The 10,687-nt window shown below is 37.6% G+C and overlaps 1 protein-coding gene across 1 annotated transcript in view; it reads right to left on the reverse strand.

The window, feature by feature from the left end:
• Positions 1-1,102: 1,102 nt before the first annotated feature.
• Positions 1,103-10,687, reverse strand: part of abcg4a (ATP-binding cassette, sub-family G (WHITE), member 4a) — a 20,886-nt gene continuing 11,301 nt past the window's right edge. Inside the window, exons 3-15 of the mRNA XM_014006646.1 lie at positions 10,198-10,315; positions 9,950-10,082; positions 9,816-9,866; positions 8,761-8,906; positions 8,534-8,657; positions 8,214-8,328; positions 7,975-8,114; positions 6,424-6,522; positions 6,156-6,324; positions 5,960-6,060; positions 5,712-5,870; positions 4,766-4,884; positions 1,103-4,686 (exon numbers count right to left, since the gene is read on the reverse strand). Coding sequence (XP_013862100.1) covers positions 4,461-4,686; positions 4,766-4,884; positions 5,712-5,870; positions 5,960-6,060; positions 6,156-6,324; positions 6,424-6,522; positions 7,975-8,114; positions 8,214-8,328; positions 8,534-8,657; positions 8,761-8,906; positions 9,816-9,866; positions 9,950-10,082; positions 10,198-10,315 — 1,700 coding nt within the window. The 3' untranslated portion in view covers positions 1,103-4,460. The remainder of the gene's footprint in view (positions 4,687-4,765; positions 4,885-5,711; positions 5,871-5,959; positions 6,061-6,155; positions 6,325-6,423; positions 6,523-7,974; positions 8,115-8,213; positions 8,329-8,533; positions 8,658-8,760; positions 8,907-9,815; positions 9,867-9,949; positions 10,083-10,197; positions 10,316-10,687) is intronic.

A 10,687-nucleotide genomic window follows, 5' to 3' on the forward strand; every position in this document is an offset into this window, starting at 1 on the left:
TTCTAGTGATTTTGTCATCAAACAAGCTGTTAGCTAAGTCATTTTGATTTGTTTTTCGTACATTGTTCAATGTACATTGTACTGCCTTCATTGATTTAAAATAAAGGTTAAAAAACTGGATGCCCATATCTGCCACCATCATGATGGAAAAAACAAACAAACAAACAAACAAACAAACAAACAAACAAACAAACAAACAAACAAACATATCTCATAATTATGACTAGCCACCTCATAGTTTGTTTGTTTGTCTTTTCATCAGAGTGGTGAAAATAAGCTTCCATAGTGCACGTGTAATATTGAACACAGTTTTTTTATAAAGTAAAAAGTTTGAAAATGTAAGTTGTCTTTGTAGAAATAAGGTTTATGAAGCTGGTGCATTAACTGATCTACAACGCAGCACCTGCCAGGTGGCAACAGTTCAAATAAGTGATCTGCAGGCTGTAAAATATATCTGAATATATTGAGCTCATTAGCACTATTTTTAGCTAAAGGGGAAAGAGCAGCTATGCTAAAAAGCACTGGCTGYAGCAGCCAGTCGAGCAAAGATGAGCCTTACTGATGRTTAAGGTGTCTTTTATTTTAACCTTTGCAGCATATTTCCATCCTTCCATCCCAAACAAGTAAAACATGCAAGATGGCAGCCCTAGAGGACCATAATTGCCCACCAGGATCATGTTATTATATGAAAACAGAGAGAGTGGGAACAGATGTGACAATCAGGTGGAGCATCTGTCTGTCCCCTCAAGGCAGGGGCCAGGCCAGCATATTCGATCCATGAAATAAGAATTAGAAGTTTGATGAAAGCATTAAGTAAAGATGACTATGCCTGCTTTTGTAACAGAACAAACACATATATAGGCATCAAGTTTATTTACACATTTTTTAAAATGACTCATGACTAAATTTCTCCACCCCGAACAAGCCATTGTGTAGATTTATGGAAGCACTTCAGTGCCCACTATCACTTGTTATGTTTTTAAATCAAGCATTATTTGAAATTAAAGTATAAAGTTCTCACAACTACAAGCAAATTGATTTCTTGTTCACTGATGATAAACCACATTAACAATCATTTTTGCAGCGAGTCATTGAAACGAGCAAAGGTTATAAATTCTCTTTATTATAATCCTTGGAACAGCATTCAGTATACAGAACTTGAATTTGTTGACTAATCATAATGTAAATCAGAAATKATATAAGAGCGAAATTAAAAGGAAATTAAACTGAACAAAAATCTCTCATTTGCATTGCTATTTGTCAAAGCTTTCTTCAGGAAACAGCCTGAATATTATTATTTACCATGCATGATAGAGTGCAGTTCAGTCTGGTGGATTATTATAAAAACATATGAAAAAGTGAATAATTAAAAGAGTCATAAAGACTTAAAAAACAAACAAAAAATTGAGGTTATCAGCTGCATCAACTCCAAAAACTGAAAACAATTCAGTTTTTTGCCAAAGCAAAACAATGCTTAACAAGAACCATGATTGGTTACAAAATGATCAGACAAGAGCAGATGGTCATACGTCACATTTTAAAGGGATAATTTGAACATTTCAAAGTGGGATTCTGTAAAAGGTTTATGAACAATAACATCGTATCTGTTGTGGATTGTTCTTTGAAACTCCAGTTGGAGAATTGATTGTGTTTTATGCAAATGCTATTTTGCAAACATTTACATCACTAGCAAATTTCACATTACACGGTTATTTCAACACAAAAAAATAAAATAAAAAAATCCTGCCAGGTGTGCTCCAGGCTGCACAGGAAATGCCACAGCTAGCTGCCGCTGTTGCGGTTTGTGCTCGCAAATGATCACAGAAATCTATGTAAACACTTAAATAATGCAAATAATGTGTACAAAAAAGCATTCACATGAACTACAATGTAAAGTTTGAGACTGGACTTCATTTTAAGACAATCCACTTTAGCGCCATTCGGACTAGMTGTTAGCTCATCAGTCCTGATYGAAAAATAAACTGAGGTCGTTCAAACAGCCATCTGCAACATTTAAGATATTCTTTGTTTATAATCTTTTCACAAATCCCCACTTCATAATGTTTGAACCCATCCTTCATTTCTATTGAAACTATTAAGATATTTTATAACCCTTTAATGACTTCTGGGAATTATTTCCTCTTTTTCTTGTACAAATTGCCTTTTTTTCCCACTTTTTCAAGCCCTTTCCCATTATTTTGATCGAATCTTGGGAAGATCAAATAACGTTCCTGCTGTGACAGGATTTTCTGTTACCAATTATTTTGACAACTCCTGACATTACAATAGATAAACCACCTTCCCAGCAATCTCAAGTCATCTAATATCCAATTGAAATAAGTAAATAAATAAACAAAGTTAACCAATGTCATGAAACATAAGCAACAAAAACACTCAAAAAAGTTCCCTTTTCACATATTTTAAAAAATACCTTTGGATGGTTATTGCACGTAATCAAACCAACAGGAAGAGAAGACTTCTAAAGTGACTGAAGCAACAGCAGGGGGAGGTATCACTCTAAAATAAATGTTAAACTATTGCTGTTGTGACTGGAAACCGACCTGCAGCTGCATCCTTCTCTCTATTCAGCTACATATTGAGACATTTGGTTCTTTTTTTTAACTCACTCTGACACGGTTCACACATTTATCTTTAACTTTATTTAATCACTACTAATTCTCTCCCCTTTTTTCTTTTTTACTATTATTATTATTATTATTTTAATTAATCTCTGTGATGCACGTTTTATTCCAGACAGTCCATTAAAAAAAAAGAAAAGAAACGCTCGTCAGAAAAAGCAAAGGATTTGCATTTCTTCAACCACTTTACATTAAGACATTTTGGATGAGGAAATGAAATCTGAGCTTTAAGTTGTTATTATTATTTTTTAAATTCAATACCTTCAGTGGTCCTCCAACGTTCAGGAGCCTTTTCGACAATAGTTTTTTTTTTCAAGCAGCACTTGTCTCGGCTATATAAAAATAAACTAAAATACAAATAAATAATAATTAAAAAATGAATAAACATACACTGAAAAGTGCAAATATACATTTGTTTACAGCATGACATATTCACTGTACAATAATTGATTATATGCTCACATTATTTTATGCATTATATAATAAGGATTACTAAGTAGCATAGTTTGAGTAAGAAATACTTCATAGCAAGTCTTTTGGAAAATATTTGCATTGCTGTGTGACTAGGAGAGGCTCTTCTAAACATTGCAATGATGGTTTCTGATYGTGTGTGTCACATGTCTGCGAGGGAGACAACCAGGTAGGTATGACCGAACGATAAAGCAGAGTAAAAACTCAAATCATYCTAGTTCAGAGGCACCAGAAAACAAACCCAAAATAAACGCTCAGCCAGCATTTCAAGTATCTAGCATTGTTTTTTGACGACACACATCTGTCAGACATCAGCAAAGCAGAGCGAAAGTCGAGGAAAAAGGGGAAACAGGAGGTATAATTTGAAGTAGCTCAGGACAGAAAGGAGGCCGCTGACAGTGGAAACAAGCKTTTTAAAGAATAAAAGTGTCAAAACAGTGACACAGATTAGACAAACATCTTTTTTTTTCATTTTATAATCTGCAGAATAAGCTATTGCACTTTATCTAAAACATCATTCTCTCTGAGATGATAACAGGCCCTTGCATCAGGCTGGAAATTCCCTTGCACATTTTGCTCACAGCTCGCTCCGTGCACTTCCTGTTTATGGRAAAAAAAAAACAAGAAAAAGAATAAGAAGGAAGTGAGGACAGTTTGAGCTCAGTCAAGGTTTCAGACCACCACCAAACGTTTGAGCAGGAGGCCTGTGAAGATGATCCTTAATGAAAGTTATCCAATGGCAGTCGGTTTGTTTCGGTCGTGTTCCACGGAGACAAGTCCGCTTTGTGGTACAAGTACCTGAAAAGATCTTCCTACAGGAGAGACATAGGTCGCATCAAGGTTGGATCTTGTCTTGTGAAAAGTTTCCACGTTTCTGATGGCGATACGAGGATCTCCATCCTGAAACCGTACCGGTCTGATTTCAGTGAAAAGGATTCTTTTTACCTCCCGACTGGATCACCATTATAGGCACTGGTTTAAGACAAGTTGCTAACTCCGGCACCGTCGTGCATTCAGGACATTCTTCTAGACTTTCTCAAAAGGTCAAACTCAAATTTCTCCGGTTTAATGAAACATGCTTTAAGTTACTTTGTAGGGTGCAGATATAAAATATGTTCCCTTAGCACAGTTTATTTTCTGTTTTCTTGGTCAATGTTTGTCTCTCTTTTTTGTTTTTTTATCCCAAACCTCATCAGTCCAGGTACWTTACAGTTTAGGTGAAGTTGCAGCACAGCTTTCTGATGTGTGTGTGTGAAGTGGATATGGAGGAAGGAGAGAAACCACGTGTTTTCTCACGCTGCTAAATTATGCATCGGCATCCAAATCCATCAGCGGTTCCCTCTAAACGTCTTAACGCTCCGACTTGACTTTGTAACGCAAAACCAGGTAGGTGGCCAGYCTGAGGATGAGAAAAAACACCCCCAGCACCATGAAGTCCACGTAAAGCTTGGCATCCTCCACGTCCAGCAGCTGCAGGACCTCCTCGGGTTTCTGAAATTTACACATCGTGTCCGGACACTCTAGCTCCGACCGGTTCATRCCGTAGATGGAGAGGATCACCCCCTCAAAGCCGTATCTGAAAGCAGACAGTTTGGACGTGATCAGTTAGYGCAGGCTAATTTAAAAAGCAATAATTGGAGCATCTWAAAAAATACCTGACGTAGGAGACATAGGAGCTCCACTGTAGGTATTTTGGAATAGTGTCGAAGTTGACAAAAAAGCCAGAGAAGAGAAGGACGGGTATGGCTGTGACTGGACCAACAAAGGTTGCTACCTGTGAAACAACATGACTGCTTCAAAAACACTGTAATTAAATATATTAGGTTTAATTTAAAAGAAAACAAACARCCTTAAAATGGTTATTTTTCACTTCCTTTGGCCTCATTTGGAATACTTTCTGTCTATTTTGTCATTCAAAATACTTGGTTACGGTTAGGGAAACTTTAGAGYTAAGTAATAAATTTATGATAAAACCACGTTTTCTCTTTTAAAATTTTGTGATGTCCTTTACATGCCACGTTTTCTTGTGTGCGCGACCATTAATATGACAGAAAACTCTACACAGCCTTTATTTTTGTTCTCAAGGGGAAAAACTGGTTCAGTTTGAARATGTAGCTTGTTTGTTGGATTTAGTGACATCTAGAGGTGATGTTGTAGTTTGCTATTAACTATAAACCTCATAATTCACCATCCCCGTGCTAAAATAATCACCTAATTAATTTTTTTTCAGTTTTCAGGAAACACAATAAGACTTAACCAAAAACTGAACATATAACATTTTTGTTTCCTAAAAAATACATAATAATAATAATAATAATAATAATAATAATAATAATAATAATAATAATAATAATAATAATAATAATAATAATAATTATTTTCAGATGGTCACCAACCGTGTGTAAAGTCATTTAAATCCTGTTTGTTCTTCATTCTCATGCTCGGTATGAACTTCAGCAGCTTGTTTTTAACAAGCAATAAGACAAGTGTAGCCAATGCCGATGAGYGTGTGTACAAGGATATGTCCTAAATAAACCAGGGTTCCCATGTAGTCATTTTGGATAGCAGTAGGGGTATGTAAGGGTCGTAGATTGTTCCGACCTGCAGAGAAGTGGATGCAGCTCCTATTAGCAGGCCCAGCGACTGGGCCACCAGGGCTGTGGATGTTGACAAGGCCATGAAGAGCAAGTAGCGACCGGCCTCTGCAGGCTGCTCAGTCATCCAGTATACTATGCTGCAGTACATGATCGGACACATCACCTGCAGTGGAGACAGGGTTTTTTTAGTGTTGTTCATTTAACTGTGTGTGAATCTCTGCACCAACGAGTGTCAAATCATCAAAACTCCACCTGGAACGGTACGTCAGCCATAGTCTTGGCCAAGTAGTAGGCCTTAAGGCTGTACCAGTAGTTGAGATGTTCCCTCACAAACACAGACATCTCCAGCGGAACTGTGGACAGACAGCTCAGTTAAAAGACTTCCCACCTCAGCCAGAAACAACAACAGCCCCCCGTAACTCAAACCCATTGCATGTCGGGGTCTTACAGGTGAGCACAGTGGGCATCAGGGCAGCGAACATAAGGAACAGCATGGAGAAGAAAAGGAAGCCCGTGTTGTTGAAGACCTTGCTAGCGTCGTTTCCAATATTCAAATAAAGCAGGCCGATAAGCACTCCAATAGACAAATGGGACATCACCCTGAGATGGGTCAGCACCTAGAAAGACAAAAACACAAACAAGCCCACTTATTGCAAACAATTTAAAAAGAAAACAGTTTATTTAAGCCAAAACAGGATCAGTTTGTGGCTCATTACCGTGTCCCTGCATATTGTGATGAAGGTTCTTTTGAAGAGGATGCGGAACTGTGTGAATGTGCTCGTGGCAAAGCTGTGCTTCTCCAGAGTCCCTGTGTCCTGTGAAGCAAGCAGGAGTTAAATATCAGAGCAGGTATACTCTCGCGCTGCGCTCTTAGCGAAACGTTTAGTAGAAGCAAGCTGCTGCAGATGAATGCATAAAAGATGAATGAATTGCTTGCCCTTGATTTTGCCCAGAATTGAAGGCTGATCCTGTTAGTGTAAAGAAAAAAGTTAGCAGCTATGTGCTGAAGTTTTTATTTAGCTTACATTAAAAGCTAAAAACAAAAAAAAAAACAACCTCATTAAAAGCTCATTAAAAGAACAGGAAGTACTTGTAGAATAAAAGGACAGCGGGAGWAAAATTGAAGCAGGAAGACTGCAGCTGATTCACATTTCTAGTTCAGACATCATTTCATGAAAAGTAACTTGTGAGATGGAAAAAACAAAGTGCAGAGGAAGCACTTGAAGAAGATTAAAGAGAGGCTTTGATGAAGTCAAAAGGACAGGAAAAACAAGAAATATGTTTGATGGTTGTTTTGAAATTTACTTTGTACAAACAATTGCAACATTTCACAAAAAATACAATTAAATCAGCATTTTCAGCTAAATTTTTTTAAATCAGCTATTTTCAATGCCTAAATTTTTTTGTACTTTTTTGTTTCCAGTGTGTGTTTATTTATAGCATTAGATTCTAATAAAGCTCTCAGAAAATAATAATTAGATGTACCTCTAGAACCCATTTCAAGATGGCCTACACAGCTAAAAGTTGCTAATTCCAAATGCTAACAGGTCGTGTAAGACATTGTCAAATTGCATGGGGTTCTACATCATGGTATATTCAAGGTTTGTCCAAAATAGCTTTAATTTGTTTCTCAACATAAAAAAAAGATCTTTGTCTGAAACTCAGGCTTGTACGATATTTTGTGACTGATTAACTGAATCTCAGATACACACTTAATTTTTCAATTGTAATCATTCATTTTAAACATTAAGAGAATCAACAAGTCTAAATTTAATTATAGTGTTTGTTTTTAGAACTTAATTCCTCGCTTACTATGGCATCAAATCCAGGGTGTGAGCAGATTGTCTATAAACACAGTAAGAACAGGTGATCCGGGGCCATTTTTCTGAGTCTCAGAATCAAGGGAGGGAGATTCAGGAAATGTTATCTGAGTTTTATTATAAACTCTGTATGTTTGTAAAAAAAATACTCAAGTCTGAGAACTGATTTGATCTCCTGCGCATGATTTGATCTCTCATTTGAACAGGTGATATGCAACCTTTCAGACAATGTTAGGTCTTTAATTGGCATCAAAATTTTAAGTACAATTGTAATATTTATTTTATATTTCATCCTGTTTCTGGTCTGTAACCAGGGCTGTAACACATTCAAAACAAGCTCGAAATGTAAAAAAAAAAAAAAAAAAAAAATGGTATTACTGTTGTGACATTATGATTTGTTACCAATACAGACGTGTGTCTCCAGGGTCAAACAGCCATGTCACTTACAGGGTAACACTGAGAAGGACAGGAGGAGTCGCTTTTGTCTCTGGAGTTCTTCTTTCCTTCCTCGGAGCACAGTCCACCCTGGACCGCCTCAAACAGAACCGGGTTCAGGTCTCCATATTCTCCTGATGCTACTTCAATAACTAAAATCAAAGATGAAAAACAAATAATTATATATATTAAAAAAACAYACAGGGGGAAATGTAGACCCATGCATGTCCTGAAGGACTTGTGGGACTCACTGAAATCAGCAGGGTTGTGATACGTTGGACAGTGAAGGCCCAGGTTCTTCAGGTAAGGGATGAGGTACGGGACCGTCCCCTTGTAGATGCACTGACCCTGACTGAGGATGTAGAGCTTGGGGAGGAAGAACACAGAAACAGAGTCGACACATTTTTCCAACACACCGCCTCCCTGAAAGTCCGGATCAATACCCGACAAGACAACAGGMCGGGATAATCGACTGCTTCTGCTGTATAAAAATGAATCATGCCAACCTGTAGTGTCCCAGTGTGAGCTGCGGCTAATGGAAGGTTGGACGCAGTGAAAGCACTCAGCTTACCTTGTCAAACATCTCAAAGAGCTTGGCACTGGGCTGATGAATGGTGCAGATGATTGTCCGTCCTCCCTGAGCCAGAGACTTCATGAGGGAAACGACCTGGAAGCATGACGCGCTGTCCAGACCGCTGGAGGGGGGAGGGGAGGGGGATGACAGCAGACACAGGGAAAGAAGCAGAAGCTCTAATGAGTGTGAATTAACGAGCTGAAGTGAGTTGGGGGAGTTTCTACCTGGTGGGCTCATCGAAGAACATGACCGGAGGATTATTGACCAGCTCCAGGGCGATGGCCAGTCGTTTACACTGACCCCCGGACAGAGAGTTGGTGCGGGTCTGAGCGCATTCCTGGAGACCCAGAGCTGTCAGGATCTCATCCACCTTAAGAACAAGTAAACATTTTCYATAACCATGACAGGACATGAAGAAGAGCTGAATGCACAGGAGATGAAGATCATCACCAATTACTGTCATTATTTTACACTTTTCTGATTTGCTCTTTGTCTGCCTGTGGTGATTTTGTTATTGTTCTTCATGAATCAAACCATTTAGGGACCAAAAACTAAAACAACAAAATAATCCAATAAAATCAGATGAAATTTGACAAGGATTTAACTTTTCACATATAAAATGTGGAATTTTTTAAAACTTTTTTTTATAATCTTCTGCAATATATTAATTTGGATTTTTTTTTAAAAGATCTCATCATTTCACTTTAAAATCAGTTTTCTAATATTTTGTGTGAAACGTGTTGGCTTGTTTTTTAAATACTGCTTTTCTCTGAATTGTAGTTTTATTATTTTAACATGTGTCATTGTTCTGAGGTCTTTGTTGGGTTTTTGGTTGTGTTGTGCATTCAYATCATTTGGATTATTTAGGCCTAAGGTTTATAAATGTGTACTTAAACATTGTTTCACAAACTATTCAGTTTTTAATGTACAAAATRAGTGTCACAGATCTGCTACCTCAGCCATAATTGACTGAGTCATGAACTGTAACATGTCAATTAAAGAAACSCTAAATGAAGCAGCTTTTTCTTAGGGGTGCAAACACTGATTAATAAAAAAACATACAGCTGACCTCTCACATTTATTCCRTTTCAAAATAAAGCAACATTTGAGGCCTTTTAAAGTAGGGTTCTGTGTAAAAGTTACAGTATGAGCAATAAACATCTTACCAGCAGTGGATACATTTTTARAAACCCTGAGTTTGCAGAAATAACAAAACCTTCACTTCAAATACTTGAACTATCACTTTAAATAGCATTAACATCAGCACATTCAAACTCACAAGTTCTTTTTTGATCTGCATGGTCTCATTCAGTTTTAGGTTGGCAGAAACCTRCAAGACAGACAAAGTTATCACTTACTACTGAAGTTTAGGATTCAGAAGGGTGTTGGGAATTTATTGTAATTTTTTCTCACCATCATGGCCTCTCGTGCAGTCAGGTGTGGCAGGAGCATGTCGTCCTGCATGATGTAGCAGGACATCTTCCTGAAGGTCCTCAGATCCCGCGGCCGACCGTTAACAAGAATCGTGCCCTTCATGCCAGTTTCCCTTGTTTCCAAACACACAGTAGGTGTACAGTAATATGCAGTTTCTTGTGTAAATATTATAAAATGCAAWCAAAAAAATTAAAAKAAATGCCTTTATTTTYAGGACAGTTTCTCACCTGTATCCTGCAAGAATGTTCATCAAAGTGGATTTCCCGGCTCCAGAGGGGCCCATGATGCCGATCAGTTCTCTGCTGCAAAATCGTCCTGACAGACACTTGAGGAGCGCTTTATAACCTTAAAAAAGGAAAGAAAAAGAAAATGTCCATCATTTAGTCATGCAAAAACACGCAGCTAAGAATAAAACATAAAAATTGTGTTCAGCAAGTTTAAAATATTTGTAAGAGAATATTTTAGCAGTATTAGTAGAGTTAGCAGCGACTAGCAGTGGTTAGCATTGATTTCTATCACAGGATGATGACATCATCCTGGTTAACTAACGCTGTGCTGGTGGGACACCAGCCGCAACGGTTTTGTGATTCAGTATTGATCTTAACTCAGTTCTGTGACAGCTAAGAAACAGGCAAAGTTAAAATAATGTAATGTAAAACCAAACACACACACACACACACACACACACACACACACACACACACACACACACACACA

The sequence above is a fragment of the Austrofundulus limnaeus genome, unplaced genomic scaffold (assembly GCF_001266775.1).
Source record: "Austrofundulus limnaeus strain Quisiro unplaced genomic scaffold, Austrofundulus_limnaeus-1.0 Scaffold37, whole genome shotgun sequence".
Lineage (NCBI taxonomy): Eukaryota > Metazoa > Chordata > Actinopteri > Cyprinodontiformes > Rivulidae > Austrofundulus > Austrofundulus limnaeus.